The 20937-nt window shown below is 33.8% G+C and overlaps 1 protein-coding gene across 10 annotated transcripts in view; it reads right to left on the bottom strand.

Annotated features, from left to right (window-relative positions):
• Positions 1-20937, bottom strand: part of PPIP5K2 (diphosphoinositol pentakisphosphate kinase 2) — a 73941-nt gene that overhangs the window by 43396 nt on the left and 9608 nt on the right. For 7 of the 10 annotated variants that reach the window (XM_023512716.1, XM_023512715.1, XM_023512712.1 and 4 more), the window contains exons 3-17: positions 18708-18903; positions 16012-16102; positions 14754-14839; positions 13296-13450; positions 11685-11786; positions 9988-10149; positions 8496-8617; positions 7101-7202; positions 5913-5999; positions 5130-5205; positions 4933-5042; positions 4391-4476; positions 2117-2242; positions 1854-1975; positions 1204-1386 (exon numbers count right to left, since the gene is read on the bottom strand). In XM_023512716.1, coding sequence (XP_023368484.1) covers positions 1204-1386; positions 1854-1975; positions 2117-2242; positions 4391-4476; positions 4933-5042; positions 5130-5205; positions 5913-5999; positions 7101-7202; positions 8496-8617; positions 9988-10149; positions 11685-11786; positions 13296-13450; positions 14754-14839; positions 16012-16102; positions 18708-18903 — 1806 coding nt within the window. The remainder of the gene's footprint in view (positions 1-1203; positions 1387-1853; positions 1976-2116; positions 2243-4390; positions 4477-4932; positions 5043-5129; positions 5206-5912; positions 6000-7100; positions 7203-8495; positions 8618-9987; positions 10150-11684; positions 11787-13295; positions 13451-14753; positions 14840-16011; positions 16103-18707; positions 18904-20937) is intronic. The other 3 variants (XM_023512717.1, XM_023512714.1, XM_023512711.1) reach the window with 1 other exon arrangement.

Raw genomic sequence — 20937 nt, forward strand, 5'->3', positions numbered from 1 at the left:
TACCTCTGAGATTCTTTCTTCTGCATGGTCTAATCTGTTGTTGATACTTTCTATTGCATCTTTAAGTTCCCTAATTGACTGATTCAGTTTCTTAGCTCTGCTATATCCTTTTTATATTCTTCATATCCTTTATCTCCTATTTGATTCTGTTTTGGGATTTCCTTTTGATTATTTTCCACTTTATTAGCAATTTCCTTCATTGTTTCCATCATTTCCTTCATTGTTTTCATCATCTGTATTCTAAATTCCCTTTCTGTCATTTGTAACATTTCTTCATAGGTGGCATCCTCTGCAGTAGCTACCTCACAGTCCCTTGGGGAGGTTGCTCTGGACTGGTTTTTCATGTTGCTAGGATTATTCTGCTGATTCTTCCTCATGATTGTTTTCTTTTATCTGTTTTCTTGCCCTAGTTTTCCTTTCACTTCCTCTTGCTCTTTAAGTTACCATGCCTCTGGACTATGGTTTTGATGAGTCGGGTGCTGGCAGGATTAGACTGAATGAACACATGCAACCTCTTGCCAGTTCTCCACTGCTTTTGTCCTCCTCATGGGGTCCAGAAGTCTCTTGCTGACTCCATGTGTCCCCAAAGGGATGTTTCTGGGCAGATCCCACCAGCCAGAGATGCCTGGAGTCTTCTCTCCCCAGCCTTACCATACCCAGATGCAAGGAAGCTATTACTTGGCCACCATCTTGCTCCTCCCCTAATGCATTATATTCTTAACAGACCTCACGAGAGCAGAATTTAAGTATTCTCATCACAAAAAATGAAACTCATGTGAGGTAATGCATATGTTAACTATCATGGAATAGCTATTCCACAACACATACATATTTCAAAACATCATGTTGCATACAAATATACAATTTTTATTTGTCAATCAGAATAAATAATTATATTTAACTTTAAAAAAAAGTACAGAAAACACAGCCAAAAATGAAATCACAATGACTAAAGATGCATATTTATCCATTTAAGTATTAGGGGTATGACAGAACTATTATAAAGAACATAAAAGTCAGAAATATGGTGTATTTTGAGGAGATACAGAATGAACTGCCACTGGGAAGGGAACACACAGGGGCTATGGTGATTCCAATGCTGTATTTCTCTACCTGGATGGTGATGACAAGAGTATTTGCTCTATATGTAGTAATGAGTTCTGCATGTATGTTTGATGGGTTTCTTTGTTTCTAAAGACTCACCTTTTCATAGTCTTCGGCAGTAAAATCTCTGTCTTTCTGAAGGATTTCATGGAGCCTTGCCTTCACTCGCTGCTGGCAACTGCTCAGAGAGTCACTGTCACTATCCAGGAGGCCGTTCATATTCGCACTTTTCACCATTTGAACAAGAATGGGTGTAAGTTCTCCTTCTAGAGCTAATAGCCCCTAAACATAGTAAACAAAGCCAACACAGAGTAAAAGAATTGACAAGCAAAATAGAAAGTATCACAAAACTTCTTATGTGCTGAATTTCCTAAGGTGTAAGGCAGAGGTCCTCAAACTTTTTAAACAGGGGGTCAGTTCACTGTCCCTCAGACCACTGGAGGGCCGGACTGCGGGCCCCAGGACCAGTTGGCTGCTAAGCAGGATAGGCAGCGGCGGCAAAAACACCTGGCAGGCCAGATAAATGTCCTAGGTGGGCCACATGTGGTCTGTGGGCCATAGTTTGAGGATGCCTGGTCTAAGGTAACTACAGTAAATCAACTTTATTAATAATACAGCTTATCCTTGTCCTTTGAGGGCTTTACTTGGAATTTCCAAATATGGAATTTTAAAATATTGCCTTAGTAAAAATGTCTTCAAATGCAACTTTAGACAAAAATTATAGAATTCTAAAAAATACTTATTCATACCTTTGCAAAGGCAGCTGCAGTCATCTGGACCCGTCCTTCATCAGAGGCATATATTTTGAGGTCATGTCGGTAGGTGCTATGTAATCGAAGTAAACCACAACCAGGAAATCCTGCATAATCTCCTGAAAATAAATCTTAAAATCACTTAAGCAATATTTTTAACTCACTGTATTCCTATAAATATTTAATAACATCACAAAGTAAATGAGGATTTAAAAATATGACTTTATGTTTAATCAAATTAAAGAAACTCTAAGATTTACCTTGACCTCCAGGATACATACACCTGAAAGCTCTCCCAAGTTCTTCAGCCTGGACCCTGCCGGCAGGAGTTAACTCTCCTCCCCATTTTAGAACCAGAAGTAAGGATGGCTCTTCTCTTCGGCTGTCTAGGAAACATGTGAACGGAGAAACAGACAGTCACGGTGGCTCCTCACAAAGACGTACCTCGAGGTTAATTTGTTCTTTCTGTTTTGCAGTGGAATGTGGCCCACAAGCAATATTTTGTTCCTTGACTCTATCTTTGTACAATGTTGCATCTGTCAGGAATATCTTTGCCTTACTTGTTAAAAATCTTACTGAAATTCCAAAATCTTTTGTCTCTTAGGAAGATGGCTTCAGATTTTCTAAAGCTGCAGCCTTCCCTGCTCTCGCAGTGACCTGCCCATGTATTTAATTTAGTTGTGTGATGTCTGCTAGATTAAGGGCTTATTGGCACCAGAATCCAGAACTTATGTCTTCATACCAAGTGCCTTCTGTAGTGCTATTTATAATATGTTATTGGAAGTGAAAAGATAGACACATTTTTATGATAGGAAATCATGATCTGCATAATTTTTACGAAGATGTGGGATGACAAGAGCCTAACAATTTATTCTATTTTCATTTTATGCAACAGAATACATTTTATGCAAATAATATGTTCAAGAGCAGCTTGTTAAATTTGGAACTGTAAAATCTCTGTACATCCCAGATTATGTGTTTTCTCAGACATGGAGGAGGTATCATAAATGAATGACTTTCTGTATTATATTTGACCTGCCTTTTTTGTGGTTAAGATATGTGTTGGGTTCTGAAAATTAAAGTAATTTTAAAATAAGCATTACAAGCCCTAAAGGAAATTAGTGATAGTTCGTTAACGTGATAGAAAACCACCCTTTCCCTTGGGGCTGGTTAGCAGCTCTACGCGCTTCTCAGGCAGGCTAATATGAACGCACAGAAAGACAATTAGCTGATTTTCAAAATTATGTTTGTAGAATATTTTTGAACATATATATTAAGATATAGCAAAATATATTACTCTCATAAACTGTGATAAGAGCAACATTCCAAATATTAAAATGACTATATAAAGATTAACCTTAACTTACGTCTGCATTTAAATAATTATTACTTCAATTCTTGATGCCATTAAAAAATGCCACTGTAAGTCTATAGATCAATCTTTCCCTGGACATCTAATTATTTCCTGGGGATAGATTTTTACAGGTAGAATTAAGGTCAAAGTGTAAGAACATTTTTCAAAGTTTTTGATACACATTGCCAAATTACTTTTCAAAAGGTTCTATCAGGCTCAGCACCTGTAGCACAGTGGTTACGGTGCCAGCCACATACACCAAGGCTGGCAGGTTTGAAACCAGTCTGGACCAGCTAAACAACAATGACAACTGCAATAAAAAACAGCCTGGTGCTGTGGCAGCTGCCTATAGTGCCAGCTACTTGGGAGGCTGAGGCAAGAGAATTGCTAGAGCCCACGAGTTTGAGGTTGCTGTGAGCTGTGACACCACAGTACTCTATCAAGGGTGACACAGTGAGACTGTGTCTCAAAATAAATAATAAATAAAACAAACAAAAGGTTCTGTCAATTTATACTTCTAACAGTAGCCTGAAGTCGTGTTGTAACGTATTCTCATCAGCATGCTTTATTACCAGTTTAAAAAAAAGAACACTTTGCCATTATGACAAGGAAGAGAGATTATTATTATCTTTATTATTTTATTGGCCCTCTGCATTGCTCCATGAAATGACTCCCCCAATTCTATTTTTCTCTTGAAAGGTAAATACATTTATGGAATTTTATGCTGACTGCTCTCAGGAGATCAGTCTTATTTAAATGTCTATTCTGGTTTATAGGGTAAGAAAAATATATTTAAGAAACATGTTGCCTATTTTCATATAGTCTTTTTGTACTTCTTAAGCTTTCTTCCTGTATAAGCTTTCTTTCCTCTATCGAAAGGGAAAGAAAAGGCCCCGATGAATAATACTTAGTTATAAATAAATAAGCTTTCTGAAACAATCGCAAAGTGAAAGGGAAGCAGTTTTCAAAATAATAAAATCTATTCTTTACTTAAAGATTAAAAAATAAAATTTATCTTTTATTTAAACAACAGAAGGCAGCTGAGAAACTCCAGTTTATTTTTCCTTCACTCAGCATGCCAGTCTAAACTAGTGAGCAGGAAGTGGTCCAAAGCTAATCTACAATGAACAGCAAATCACCAGGCGCCAGGAAGACACAACAAGCAGTGAGCACGACAGACCTTCTTCTTCACTGGATGTTTTAGGACAACCATGGGGGAGATAGGTCAACTGGACTTTACGATTTATTCCAGAAAAATGGCCATACCTGAAAAATAAACAGCAAACTGTATGGACCATGTTGTAGAATCAACATATGTATTTTAAAAAATAAAGAAAATTATAAGAGGTGAAATCTGTACAGCTTCTAAGAAGAATATCGGTGGGTATCAGTTTTACTTCATTAAAGCATAATTCAAAACTTTAAATAACACTGAATCTGTGGTCAAGTTAGCAGCATGGCCTTTATTTTAAGAAATATTTCACAGAGGATACAACTTTGATGCCCATTTAATCTTTGATGCCCATTTAATCTTCCCATTAAAAGTAAAACTAAAACAATAACCATTCATACAATAATCTATTTTCTCACATTAGATTTTCATTCATTTCTCCTTAGCCACAGTGTTAAAATGAAAGGACTGTGAAGGAAATCGAAATGAAAAGTCGCATAAAGGACAATACGAGTGGTTAACATAATGGAGGTTTTTGAAAAGACACTCACATCTCTAACACGGTCTTCAGCTGTTCCAGCTTTGGTTTGTTTTCTTCAATTTCAGAGTCATTGTTCTGCCCCAGCTCCATAAGAAGCTGACGCGCAATGTCTAGCACTTCCTATAAAATAGATTAACAAAGAACTGAATTTTTATGCAATTTCACCAATAAAAATCTAAAACTCAACAAGAAAGTGAACAGACTTGCCTGTAATTGTTTTGGTTTTTTGAGTTTTAATTTCCCTGATTTATATCCATCACACTTTTCAAAAAGATCAAAAAACCTTATAAAAAAGAGTACAGTTAGTCACTCGCAATGATGAATATCATCACCATATATTTAAACAAATAGTAATAAATGACAGACCTGGGTCTAGAACTTGTGGTCTACGAGTTTCAAGCTCTGTGTTTTCCTTCACTGTGCACGCTACGTCTCTACTGTGCTGACAACACTTAGGACTTTCCTACACCTTATCAAATAACCACTATATTACTCTTAAAAGTTTCCTACGATGCAAACCAAACAAATAACATGAAACATGTATTCTCTGAAGTCACTGTATACACATTAAAAAACACCCGTGTCAACATATATTTAAGAACTTAGGTTTTTAAATTTTATTATCTACAAATTAAATTCTGTCTAAAAATAACAGAAAGTTTCATTCTAGTAATTTTCTTCTCAAAGGTTGAGAAGGTTAAGGACTCTCAGAATGAATTCTCACAATGCAAGAGAATAATAAAGATTAAATAGAGCACCTTATATCAATATATGAAAGTCAGACTGATGATCACATTTAGGGATATTGCCACAATAATTTCAGATGCGGATACAAGTATTTTAAATGGATTTTGTATGCATCCAGTGGTTTAAATATTAGTGGCTAAGAAATAAGTTTTGCTATATGATGTATTTACCAGGAGCTTCTCATGTATCAGAAAGTCTTTAAATCACATGACAAGTGTCAAATTAGCCTCTCTTAACACATACTTTTGATGCCTCACTTCCATTTTCATTTTTTGTTTTGGTGTTCTATCCCCGTGACGTATAACAGCGATGACACATCTAAGTTCCATCCTAAAATGAAAAAATATATATATTTGTTCATAATCTAATGAAGTATACTCTCACAATTTCAGGTTAATACAAAATATAATTATTTATTTAGAGCCATCTTTTATCATTTCAAGATCTTTCCCATGAAGAATAATTTTTACAACTATCCTAATTTTATAAAATCAATTTCTAAAAAACATTATGCTGGACAAGGGGGTGATATTATGTTATATAACATACAATATAATATAATGAATGAAATACATTTTCTTCTCTAGAAATAGCTACATTATCTCTGGCATAAAAGTAAAAAGACAATAATCCCTGAAATTTATTACATATCTGCCCTGTAACGTTAGACCATTATAGATTGAGATTTCATTATATCAAAACAAAAATAAAGCTTTACATGATAGTGCTATATTTATATATTTGCTATATTTTATCCATGTCAGGAGAACAATTACAGAAAGATAAATTAAAACACCAATTACAGAAAGATAAAACTATCTTGGAGGCACACTAGAGTTAAGAGGTATAATCCAGTGTTTGTCAAAGTGTGAGGTGCAGAACATAAACTTGTACAGAATTAATAAAATTTGAAAAAAAATTTGTTAAAATGGAAAATACATATCTAAAAACAAAATTAAATAGGTTTTCCTCTAATCAGGACTTCTTAGCATGCTAATGTAAATTTCTAAACTATGAATATGAAGCATTTAGTCAACTTAAAGGAATAATTTTCATTAGTAGAATATTATGAAACATGTCAACAATATTGGTCTAATTAATTTACCTTAAGAAATTACTTAAAAGAGTACAAGTTGTACGATCGCTATACATTGGTATCTCTTTTATTTTAATGGCTTGATTAAATAGTTCTATAATTATCCAGGCACCTTTCAGTACTTTACTTGAGACAACATAAAAGAATTTTAGTCTAGTGGGTCCTTGTAAAAGCATATAATCTATTTGTCTACCTTCAGTTTAAATCATATGAACACACACACAGTTTAAGCATATGGTGTCTACTAATTGCACAGCAAATTAATTTTTATTGTAATAGTAGAGATTGACATGGTAAACCCAAGGGATTTCTAAATGAAAATAATTCAAATGTACATGGTTCCAGATGTAGTTGGTACAATTGGGATGTCTTCAGCCTCTAAGGGTATTGACCAGGGGATATGAAATTGTGGAGCAAGCTCTCGCATCACAATGTTTCTTCAAGACATAAAAGAAAAAAATTAAAAATTAGTATATTTCAGAACAAATCTAGGTGCCTAATGGCACAATGATAGAGAATCACAAGAATTAAACTTAATCTAATGATTTTGCCACATGTAAAATAACCCAAAGAATCAATCTTGATTAAAAAAAAAAATCAGATCAGCAGTTCTAAATTGATGTATCAAAACTTATCAATGAGATAAAACATAATTGGTACTATTTATTTACTAAATTAAATTAGTATTAAAATATAAATCCACATTGAATTCAAATAATTCATCATAGCTAATTACATATATTCTGGAACACAAGACTGTCTGTGATCATTTCTTCTTACTTTATTGAATGCTTCCTGAGCTATTCTAAATATCATCCTCAGTTTAAATGAATCACTATTATACTTTACTAATAGGGTTAACAATAGAAACATGTTTACATAATTATAATATTTTTGCTTTGTTTAAATTTAGCATTTATTCATGTTACAATTTAGTAAACTCCCAATTTCATTTGAAGGTTAAGTTTATGCTTCATTGAAAAATACTACAGCTTGAATAGCCCTACTTTGAAAAATTTTTAAATTTGAAGCATTTCTGGTTCCAAGCATTTTGGATAAGGGCTACTCAACCTGTATAAGCGCTGACTCCAATTATTAAACATTTTAAAGCATACGTTTCCTAAAGCTTTGTCATGTTATACTTTAAAATGTCTTAAAAATACTTTTTGCCTTGCTAGTGTTCTGAATCTGGGTATAAAGAAGACAGGTTGAAGGATACAGAAATAGCACTTCTATATGCAATAATTTACACTCACTGATACTCTTATAAGGGTGTTACATCTCCAAGCAACATATGCTTGAAGAACTGTCGGGCAAAAGAATCCTGAATTCCAAATATTTCCATAGTTCTCTGTTTACTTATATCATGAATGTTAATTTTATACCATTAAGTAAGAGAAGAAATCTTTTTCAACTGTAATTATATGGCAAAAACTTGAAGAACAAGGTATCCTAAGAAATAAGTTGTTTGATTAATAATCACCATATTAAAGGTCAAACTACCTTTAGGTTTTTATCTCTATCAGTCATCAATTAATCTGTATTTGATAAGCCAAAGTCTAACTCAGGGTTTGGCGCAGGCTTGGGAGGCATCATTTTGTGAACACTGATTCTTACTCTACAATGCTTTTTTTAAAACCCTGGTCATTTAATGTTAAAAATTATTTGGTTTCTAAATAACTAGCATGGGAAGGTAAAGAGAAGAAAAAAATAAATTAAAAAATTCTTACCCAAGTATTTTTGCACAATCATCATAATACTTCATGGAATTTTTCACAAAACTGAAGCCATTGACATCACAGACATAGGACTGTCCATTGGCCCGTAACAAATCAAAGCCACAAACTGTTTGCTATTTAAAATAAGTTATAAACTTTAAGGTTTCATTTAAATTATTAAGATTCACAGTTTTCTAGTCTTATCAGAATATATCAAACTTTATAAATGCCTAGAAGTATACTATTATATACTGGTTTACTTCACAGTAAGAAGTGAAAGAAATTATTTGAGCACCTTGAAAACTCATTAGATATGCCAAATGATTATTAGGTTTCTTATCATGAAGTAAATGTAGAATAATCATGTATAAGGGCCTAGAGAGACCAAAAAAAATAACAGATTTCCTCTGAGACAAATAGGTGACCAAAAAATACACAGTATATTAAAAAGTTCTTCAAATAACATGTAATTTTCAAACAAAAGCAACATTTTGAACTGCTCTACTAAGAGATTTTGCAATAGTAGAAATGACTCACTGTAATCTAAGAAGAAAAAAAGGAAAAATAGTTTTGAAGACACATCACAGAGGAAATGTCCAATTAACCCTGTGAATCTTTTAAACCCTGACAACCACATCTTTGTGAGCACCTGGAAATGTACTTTATTTAGAAGAAAATGGCCAAGAGACATGAATTTCCCACACAGGCTCTAAGAACTTTCTGATCCTCTATATTTTATGTTCAAATCATGAGTTATTAGTATAATGTGACTTTAAGTCATAGTGTTTGGAATTCTGGCACAATAAAATGATTCATACAAAGCTACTAAAACTTTTGTAGAATATGCTAATACTCCTTCCATGGTGGAGCCTTCAAACTATTAAGAGACAAGTATTTATTATCTAATAAAGAGTAACACACGCTAGTGTTTATGTTAGAGATTCAAGTCAAGATTTTAAAAAGTTATATTTATCCCTTATTAAATGCAGGTTATACTACTTCTATTTAAATTGTGACTACACAGTAGTTAGATAAAGACCTAACAATATAGATTAATTGAGGGAATTAGTCAAATGTCAGAAGTAAAATGTTTTCTATAAGAAATGTATTTATATTGCTTTATGAACATTTTTTATCATATATTAGGCCAAAGAATCAATCACTAAGGCTAGAATACTGAGGAACATTTTAATTCAACAAAAAAATTTTTATCAATTCTATGAAAAGTAATACTTTTGAAAACCAGTTTTTAAAAATGTTACCCCTAAAAACTAATTATTTTCTTTAACTGTAATTTCTGAACAAATCGACAAAGTATACCTTTCTGTAATACAGAAAGAATATATTGGCAATACAAGAATCTCTTGAAAAGTACATGAACTATTCAGAAGTAGTTACTTTCTCAGCTTACTTCTCTAATTATAAACACAGATAAATTAGAACTTCATAAAAGAAAATTAGAATTCCTATTACCAAGGTTTGTATGGCTTCTATAACATCTCACCTTAAATGCCAGGCAGACTTTCCAAGCGATCAGCTTCTCCCGTGCATTGAGAATGACAGGGTACCTTACTTCCTTCCCTTCACTGTCTCGTTCCACCTTGCCATCCAGGGCTGGAGATTTTCGAGCTTCAGCATGGGCATAATCTGGACCCACAGTATAAACCTTTCACAAACGTTAAATATTTAAATTTATATATACATACACACACAAAACCAGGAGACAACAAATTAAAAAAATAGTTCAGACTCTAGATGACTATTAGAAAGATGCATCTTTGTATTTTACATGTCATGAGTTTCAATTCACTGGAAAAGGTCATAAAAAATTTAACAAAACAAGTGAGGTTTCTTTCTTTACAGAAAACTTATTACATGAACTGTCCTGAGGGGCACTAGGACATATGCGATGTGATCCCTCTCCTCAAATTGTTTTAACAAAGGAGAAATGCAAATATGTATGTAACTATGAAGGAATAAATTGCCAAAAAAAGATTTTAAAAAAGGTAGAGGCCTGAATCTGAGAATATACCAGAGAAGGAAAGGCAGCCCGAGCAGAGGACAAACACAGAGGACGCTACTCCCGCGGCCAGTGAGAACCAGAGATGTCCATCAACAGAAAACCCCAAGTAATTCCCACATTTTTATAGTAAATTGATAAAAAGTTTACCAACTATTCCTATCTTAGGAATTTTCTGAGGCATGAAATAGCATAAAAAATTCAGAAAATAGTAAGTTAACTGATGTAGTTTGTACTGTAAAAAATGACTTTGTAAGACAGAGGACAGACTGTGAAGTGTCTTGTATGCCAGGCTAATGAATCTGGTTATTATTCTTATGAATCAATAAAGGTGAATTTTTAAGAACAGACTCATCATTAGATCGATACTTTAGAAAGAGCACCCTGGTTAGAAAGACACTGGCTTCAGATAAAGCAATGCATCCTTACTTGCCACCAACTGAAATCCCAGACATTTTTATTTCACGTCACTGGTCCACAGATCATAAAGTACATTCACACTAACCACACTCGGAAACTGTGGTGTCCTTAACCCCAACATTCTATTATTTACTTATATTATTATTACTGTTATTTGAGACAGAGTCTCACTTTGTTGCCCTTGGTAGAGTGACATGGCATCATAGCTCACGGCAACCTCAGACTCTTGGGCTCATGTGATTCTCTTGCCTCATCCTCCTGAGTAGCTGGTACAGGTGCTTATCACAACGCCCAGATGTTTTTAGAGATGGAGTCTCATTCTTGCTCAGGCTGGTCAACTCCAGAGCTTGGGCAATCCACCTGCCTTGGCCTCCCTGAGTACCTGGATTATAAGTGTCAGCCACTGTGCTCAGCTCTGACATTTTATTATTTAATGTCTTTTTAAAGACATAGATACACTATATATATCACAAAGTTAGTTTTAAAATACACTGATAACCATACTTCAATATTTGTCCCCTTCATGATCCTATGTGTTTTGTTTTAGGTATCTAAGAACATTATTCTTTAAAAAGGGTCTACAGACTTCAGACTGGCAAAGGTATTTTGGGGAGAAAACATTAGGAATCTCTAATAAAAAACAAAAGAGGGGGTTAGAATAAACGTTAAGATACATACAGCTAGCTAAAGGACTACCTCTTTTCTTGAGATTACTGGCAAACTTGAAATGTAAAATTAAAATCCACTTTAACCACTCCTACCTTAACATCAGTGCCATCCGTGGGCATAAACTCCTCATATATGTATGAGCCTGTCTTCCGCACACTGCTTTCCGGAGAGTAAACACTGCTTCTGCTGCCAATCTGAAAACAAAAGCTGCCTATCAATATAAATACTAAGTCATTTCCCACGTTTTATAACAAAATGATAAATTGTTAACCATCTATTTTCATTTTAGGAATTTTTAGTTAAATATTTTTAACCCATAATATTTACTATGTACTTGGCACCATCATCATCTCTGCTGTCCCTGTGACTTATATGTAAGAACACAGGAATACAGCGAACACTAAGAATTATGTTAAGATTTATCATAACCTCATTTATCATCAATTATGCCAAGATTCATCCATATTGCTGCACAGAACTCAAGTTGGCTCATTTTTTCTACTATAAAATTTTCCACTGTACAAATACACCAGCATTCACTTGGTCTATCAATGTTCAGGTTGTTTTCCAAGACTTATTAAAGCAATGTAACTTTGAACATCCTTCTAAGTGTCCCATGGTACTGTGTACAAAGAGTGTCTAAGATACACAGTAGAAGGGAAAATCTAGGAGATAGAACAGGTTCCTATTGATTCAGAAAGATAATGTCAACATCTTTTATAAACTACTTTTTAACAATTGAGAGTTTTACCAGCAATATATAGCACCCAAGAATGTATACACATGGTAAAAAGGAAAAAATGGTATTAAAGTTGTAATATTCAATACACGCTCATAGCAGAAGATGAACACAAGTCGAGGGGAGCAGCTCTTGTGACTCAGATGCCAAACGTGTCTCCAGAGTTACAGGCTTAATACAATGTTTTTCCTTTCTTAACATTTGTGTCTGCATTTTGGGCACCCCCTGTGTAAGAGTCTCCGCTGTTCTGTGTCTTGGTCCATACTTGGTATTGTTAGGCTTCTTAAGATTTGCCATGCTATTAACTTCTACCTGATCTTCTCCTTCAATCAGATTGCATTCTATGTATAAATCAAATATAATAGAAAGAAAAACTGCCACATTAGTGGATGCTAAAATGGTATTTCAGTTCTTAATTCGAATTTTCATGATTGTTTTTAAGTGTATGTGGATTTTAAGTTCCACTGCTAAGAGGTTATATAAATTTGCAGTATTGCCAACAGGAATTTGGGCTTGTGTTGTTGCCCAACTACTTAAATCATTTTTATTTCAGTTAATTAAAAAAGCAGTACAATGTCATTTTGTCTTCGATTTGATTCCATTTATTTTATTATGAGTACAATTAAGTATACTTTCATGAATACAGAAGTTATTATTTTTCCTATGAACTGTTTATTTTTCTAGGCCATTTTCTAAATGACTTCTGATCTTTAAATTTCTCTTATGACAGATATATAAACACAAGGTAAAAGAAAAAAAATCAAATAACTTTTCTTAGTATTCTGTAGGCAGGAATTCTGTTTAGCAGCATGAAGTAACAAATGATGCCTTGGTTTTCTAACAAAGTATAACGAAAGTTTTATGAAGTGGTTACAAAATATGTAACCATAATTTTATTAAATGCTTGCCCAGCTTTAATAAAACTTATACAATGATTATGCACAGTACTCAAATAAAGGTTCACCTTTCTGAAGAGCCTCTGGCTTCCCCCGCCAGCCGACGTTGGATAGTAAATGTAAACATTGTGGTCTTCTGCACTGACTGGCTTTTCCACAAACGGCTTTTGGAAAACTTCTCCGTTTACTTCTACCTGATCTTCGCCTTCAATCAGATTGCATTCTATGCATAAATCAAATATAATAGAAAGAAAAATTGCATATCATGTTACATTATCTGGATACCACAGAATCGCTGAGGACTTTTTTCACTAGAAGTGAGATCATAAAGGGAATAAACTTGGATAATGTACTTACTTGATTTTAATTAAAGATATGTATGAAAACAACATATACCAACACTTTGATATCCACGGCATAAAGAACTATAGTTGCTCCACAAATTTTATGGATTTGCCATTTCACACTCCCATGCCCTAGAACGCAAAGTCAGGTAGGAAGTGATGCTATCAAGAAAGACAGCTGGCAATCTAAGTGCAGCCACTGAGGAGACCAGCACTGAGGCTCCCTAACAAACTGAAAATTGAACCACCAGGTGACCCCACTGGTCCCATTGCTGGGTATAAATCCAAAGGAGTGGAAATTAGTAAGTGAAAGATACCCACACTCCTGTGTTCACTGCAGCACTATTCGCAACAGCCAAGATTAGAACTAGGAGTCCATCAGTGGATGAAAGGATGAAGACATTATGATCCATACACGTAACAGAATACTCTATAGCCACAAAAAAGAACAAAATCTTGCCATTTGCAACGACTTGGATGGAACTGGGGAACATTACGTTAAGTGTGGGAGTTATGTGGGAGTTAAATATTAAAACAACTGATTTCATGGAGACAGAAAGTAGACCAGAGGCTGGGAAAGATAGTTGGGAGAGGAGGATAGAATGGTGGTGAATAGGGACCAACACAGCTGGACAGTTACAGTCAACAAACAGTATCTGATGGCATAACGAAGTGAATACAGCCGACAGTAAGTCAGGCATACGTCTAAACACAACGACTGAAAAAAAGGAATGAGCGTTCCCAGTGCAAAAGAATTAGAAATGCTTGAGGTGATGGGTCCCCTAACTACTCTCATTTCAGAGAGTATTGTCTGCCTATATCAAAACATCTATAAATAGATACGATTATCATGTACCCATAATTAAAACTAAAAGAACCCCCGAATTCTTTTCTTCTTCTTTTTTTTTTCTTTCATTTCAGGTTAATATGAGGGTACATATGACTAGGTTACATTTATTTGTGTTTGTAGGTGAAATCCAACATCTGTGGTGTTGACTCCTAAATTATCAGTCTTTTAGCTTACAGTGGCATTTTAATCAAATGTAATGCATATTTAGGTTATTTTTAAAGAATAACTACAATAATTCCTTATATTTCTTCCACTTAATTACTGTACTGTAGGGAAGTGGCCAAAAGTAAACAGTGGCAAAAGGCAGCATGCTTAAAATCTTTCACCCCTACCTTTGGGTTTATTTGGATCACGGTTCAAAATTGCATAACGAGGAAGTAAAATACCTTCAGCCTGAAGAATACTATATACTTCTCTCCTAAAGAAAAAGGAAATATTCTTATGTTTTATTGCTATTTTTTATAAGCAATACATAGAGTACGGTTTTAAAAGTACATTTTTACTGTTCTGCAATTAAAAATGGTACACATATGAACTCTTTATTTTTGAAATAAACAAATGTGCCACTTCGAAAATTGAAAAATTCTATTCTCAAGAAATATTCAGCAATGAGAAGAAAATTCTGCACAATACCTTTTGTAGCTCATTAAGATACTAATTTTTAAAATTGAGAACACAAATAAGAGGAAATGATTAAAGGCACTACATTATAATGACAGAATACTACTAACCATTTAAAATCTTATGCTCAACTAGTATTTCAAGACATGAAGAAATGTTCACAGTACACAGAGAAGTGATTCTCATTTTTTAATCTATATGTATTGCTTTCTATATAATAAATGGTAGATATAATGACAAAATTAAATGCCTTTTTTATTTTGCAAACTTCTTAAAGATACATTTCTATATGTGTATATATATTTACAATATAAATAATATGCATTAATAAATCTAAAAAAATGTTCTAAATTTTAGATATTAATACTGTTACCCTCTAAAAGAATAGAAAAAAACAAAACTAGACAAAAAAAGAATAAGATCATATATTTATAAAGCATTTACATAGACACAGAATCTCAGGTAATGGTAACAAGAGAAACAGAACGCTCATGAGATCATGGCTCTCAGACTGAATCATCCATTAAATGAAATACATATACTCATATTTTCTAATTTCATAAAAATCTATGTTTTTGACCTGTTAAATGAATGCTAAGATACACAGTAAAAAACTTAAAATTTTTTAATTTAAACATTAAAAAATCTAGTCATAATGAGTAAGTTACATGACAGAAAAATTGTTCATAATATTCAACAGTGTAGTAGACTCTAGAAACTAAACAAATCTGATTTAAGTCTTCGTCCCACTGTTTGGGGAGCTGTTTATAAGTTTGGACAAATTAACTAATCTTCCTGATCCTTAAGTTTCCTCACCTATAATATTTGGTAATAAATAATATTTCTGAATATTATTTTGAAGATACAATTAACTAACATATATGAAAACAACTGATGCCATGTCAGCGTATAGTAGGTGCTAAATAAATGTTAATTTTCCTTCCTCGATCCGGACAGCTTCCCACTCACCTATCTTGTATGAGATACTGCATATTCAAGTCATTGATTACAAAGGGATTCCTGAGTTTTGCATAGGCAACTGCTTTGTCCAGCGGAAATCCTAAGAACACATATTATTAACATATTCTGTACAATCTCAAGATAAGTTGACATCTGTAACTTTATCAACATGAACTGATACCACCTCCCACAAAAGAATAATTTTATTAAGCATATAACTGTCTTCTATAAAAGGTATGGAACAATACATACGTGAACCTTGATTTAACTTATACTACTAAATTTTATTTCTTCCCAATTTGTTTGATAAGACACGGTAAGCCAGTGGCTACATAAAAAAATTAGAGTACTGGCATCTGAGTCCATGTATGACTAGTCAAAGTCATCTGACAGAAGGTAAGGTTCATCTCACATACAAAAAGAAATCTTTAGATACAGCCAGGCATGGTGGCTCACACATGCAATCCTAGCACTTCAGGAGGCTCAAGAATTCGAGACCAGCCTGAGCAAGAGGAAGACCCTGTCTCTAAAACTAGTCAGGCACTGTGGCAGGTGCCTGCAGTCTCTGCTACTTGGGAGGCTGAGGCAAAAGAATCACTTGAGCTCAAGAGTTTGAGGTTGCTGTGAGCTATGATGCTACAGCACTCAAAGGTGAAAAAGTAAGACTCTATCTCAAAAACAGAAAAGGAAATCTTTATATAAATAACATAAGTATATCACAATCATCTGGTAATTTTATTAAAAATATATTCAACCCCTCTTCTTTTCACTTATTTTGATACCTGTACATATAAATTAGCTGATATTCAAAATACCTTATTTACCTTTAAAAATAGCAGCAAAAGCAAAAATTAATTCACATGCAACAGATATGCTGTTGCTAAATTAACGTTCAGATACTAGAAATTAACTACCTAAAATTTCTAGACTTTGGGAAAAGTACTAATTACAATGAGAACCAATCAAATTGCAGATATGGTAATCAGAGGCTCCCCCCCCAATACAAAACATGCTAATGATTATATTTTACTTCCTATATTGACAATGGAAGACTCCAATTTTATCCATCAGTACACTATCTATGTGATCTTGGGCAAATTTATTAAACATCTCTAAGCCTCTGATTCTAGCTTAAATGAGCATTATATCTGTCTTACTTAGTAGGGTTTTCAGTGATAAAAGAATATGTGGTATAGTAAGTGCTTAATTAAATGTTACCTGTTATTCTTTAAGTGATAATAGTTTTTAAATTATTTTATCTGTGGAAAAGGGTACAATTCAGCAAGCACATGTAACTTCCAGAACTGAGCTACAGAGTGCGAAGTGTGTTTGTGGAGAGACTGTATTTTGTGGCATTCCAGAATAGTTAGGAAAGAAAGAATTACAACATACTGAACTTAAAAAAAAAGCTTGTCAGTTAAGCAAGATTTATTCCTAAACTCTTAGTTTTAAAAATTTAAATAAAAATACCCTATACTAAGACTCACTTGGTTACAAATTACAAATCCTTCAAGTTTTATAAAGACTCTCAGAATTCATTACTTGTGAAGAGGTCTCCTTGACTATGCTTTAAAACCACCTAACAAATTCAGCAAATAGAAAACACCTATACGGCCAGTCCCCTGCTTTTGTTGTTGCTAAAGAGGAACTTTTTCCTTACCAAGAGATGGTGTGTGGGATATCACCTTAGTTACAGGATCCAGTCTTTACTGGCAAATAGATTTATAGGGAGACGCCCGTGATGGTAAGGGAAGAACACCTCACCCTCAAAGATAAGCACGTTTTAACGTCCTCTATAATGAGCGGGCCTCAGTCTGCAAAGCCCAGGGCCTTACCTTCTCTATGAAATAATGAAAATCAATTAAATTATAGGAGCACAAAAAGTCTCTACTATGCTCCATTTTCTTCCTTCTGAAGTAACACAGATCAGAACAACATACTTTGATAATTAAGTATGATTAAATATGAATACATTTACAACTGAGAGCACATCTTTTCAAGTATGGTTCTTGATAGGAAATTCACTTATTTTAAATTCACAAATTCTTAGGTTATAAATTTTCAGATATACACTTAGCAATATTTCTGATTAGTGGACTTTAAAAGGAAGTAATACTTAAACTAAACTGATATTTCAGTTTGATTAAATAGGCAAGAAAAAATAGCAAGAAAGACCTAAAAACCTGAACTATTATGTTCTTAAGAAATAAAGTATGAATATGTGTATGAAGAATGAGAACCTTTTTCTATATATATAAAAGGGGTCTGAATGATCAATAAATTAATAATTTATCCTCAGAAACTTAGCAGTGCAAACAGATATACATTCAAAGCATTTTTCATAAACTTATTTTTCAAAGTGAAGACCAGAAGTCATCCCAAGGTCAGCACGTTAGCTAAACATGCTACGATGAAGCAGCACAATGACACACTCTGCCCACACTAAAGCCAGGCTACTGGGGAATCAGCCTCCAGATTAACAGTGAAAAACAATAAATGGAAAATTACACATAGACTGTGACACTAAATTTTAAATAGGAACATTGCATAGATGACTGGAAGAAAATATATCAGTATGTTAACACCTTCTACCTATGAGAGTGGGCTAGTTTAATTTTATTGTTTTATCCAGTATTCTACAATTAATATGTATTAACTTTATAATCAGAGAGGATCAAGGAATTTCTTCCTCTTTTCTTTAATACCTTTAGAATGGAAAGAAATAAGACAATCACATAAAGGCCAATTTTCCACTGGTTCATTCAAAATAACTTCCTCTTCAAATACCACTACTGTGATATATTTAAATAAGGAGATTCGTTCAAGAATTTCTTTCATGGGTTTGGATTTAGATTTCTTTGCCATGGAACATATTCCAACCACAATCTGCCTCTCTGGTGGCTAAAACAAAAGTGAAACAAAAAACATCAGGTTAATTTAACATGAATTCCAAAGTACAGCTACCTTAATTTTTTTCAGAAAAAGATGAGGCACATGATGAACCCATAAAAGTGATGCATTACCAAAGGAATTTTAAAGCTTTATATCCTTGTTATAATAAATGTCATAAATAACAGTTTCTATAAAGTTCTAGAAAAAAATTTAAAAACACTTTCAGAATATTGTTACTATTTTCAATCAAATTTAAGACTCAAACAACTCTTCTTTATCTGCTCCCAGCATTTATTTACCCTCTTTACACCAGAAATGGGGAAATAATGGCCAAAATCCATCTAATCCATGTAAAAAGGCCAACAGGAGTTGGATAAAAAATTATCTTAACAAAGTAAGTTCCATTTACAAAGTTATATAGTATTAAACTATTTTGTGCTCTAGTTGGTCACCAAAGACAAACGGGAAGGCCATTTTCAGGAAGGCCACACTGGTGACAGGGACTTCACAGTCCACAGTCCCACTGAGTGGTGTCACTGACCCCTGCACCTCTGTAACAGCTCAAAGGCCACAATTTGCTCTAACACTAAACAAGGATGGAGAATAGTTATTTATGAGTAGCTCATGAATTTACATAACTACTCAAGATTCATTCTGGGATCTTTGCATGGAGGAGCTTATAAATGTATCACATAGATAAAGCTCTGTCCAGTTCTTCATTTCAATTCTTCTCTCTTTTCCATGATACTTTACATAATTCATATGACATTATAATCTGGGCCCACAAGTTGTTTACTAGACTCTCTTACTATGATCTAAAAATAAAACTGGATAACATCAAAATTTAATTGGTCTTTTTTTTAATGTATAGAATGTGCATTGCCTCTTTAAAATCATGAAATACATAGTTCAAATCAGTAATGAGTTCGACTGTAAACCCAAGAGACTGTAACAAACTGGTCAACATACAGAGAGGTCAACATAAGGCATGAGGCCTCCTGTACTGATGAACACATGCGATGCACGTCCGGTCTATGAAACTTAGGTCAACTGAAGGAGGTGGTCAGCTGTGTAGGTTCTACTGTAGATAATAAATTCCACCCTTCCTGGGATCTGCTGTACTACGTATCTACACCTCGGTGATCACTTACTTCTATGTTTCCTTACACAGATCAGAAGCCTTGATGTAGCTCATTACCATGCTCCAAAGGTAGATTTCCCCAGACCACAGAAGTACTCACCCAACATTTCATACAGCTTTACTATTAAAAAAAAAAGACTATATATTTATTAATAGTTTTGTTTATTTACTACAGATCTATTTAACAAATATTTGCTTCCTGGCTGAGCATAACAGGAAACATTCAAGGAAAATGTACAAATAAACCTACATTCTTAAAACAAAGTTACAGAATTTTCCTAAATAAGATCTTAAGAGCATGAAAATAATTTTTTGAATAGGTCTGCATTATTTTATTAGATTTAATGCCTAACAAAACTAAAATTCACTTTCAAATCTTAAAAACTGCAGAATGATCTGGAATAATTTTGTAAGCAAACAAAGCAATAGAATGAACCAAGCCAAGCTCTTCAAAAGCTGATAACCGTGTGTCCTAAGTGTAAGCTCAGCTTATTCAGCACCAGGATTCCAATGACTGTGTTAAGTGCTGACGATGAGATATCCTGGGAGCACCTGTCCTCACAGTGCTCCGACTGCCAGTAACAACCCACTGCCTCGTGATGCTAGGAATGTGCAGCCCGCCCTCTCTATCTGCAGGTTCCACAGCTGTGGATTTAAACAACTGCCTACAGAAAATACCTGAGGGAAAATCGCATCTATATTGAACATGTAGAGACTATTTTTCTTATTATTCCCTAAATATAGTATGACAATATTTACTGCATTTATATTGTATTAAGTATTATAAGAATTCTAGAGATAATTCAAGGTATATATATTATGTGCAAATATCACACCATTTTATGTAAAGGACTTGAGGATTCACGGATTTTGTTAGCCACAGGGAGTCCTAGAACCAATCC

The sequence above is a fragment of the Otolemur garnettii genome, unplaced genomic scaffold, assembly GCF_000181295.1.
Source record: "Otolemur garnettii isolate 467f Iridium unplaced genomic scaffold, OtoGar3 scaffold00030, whole genome shotgun sequence".
In the NCBI taxonomy this organism is placed as follows: Eukaryota; Metazoa; Chordata; class Mammalia; order Primates; family Galagidae; genus Otolemur; species Otolemur garnettii.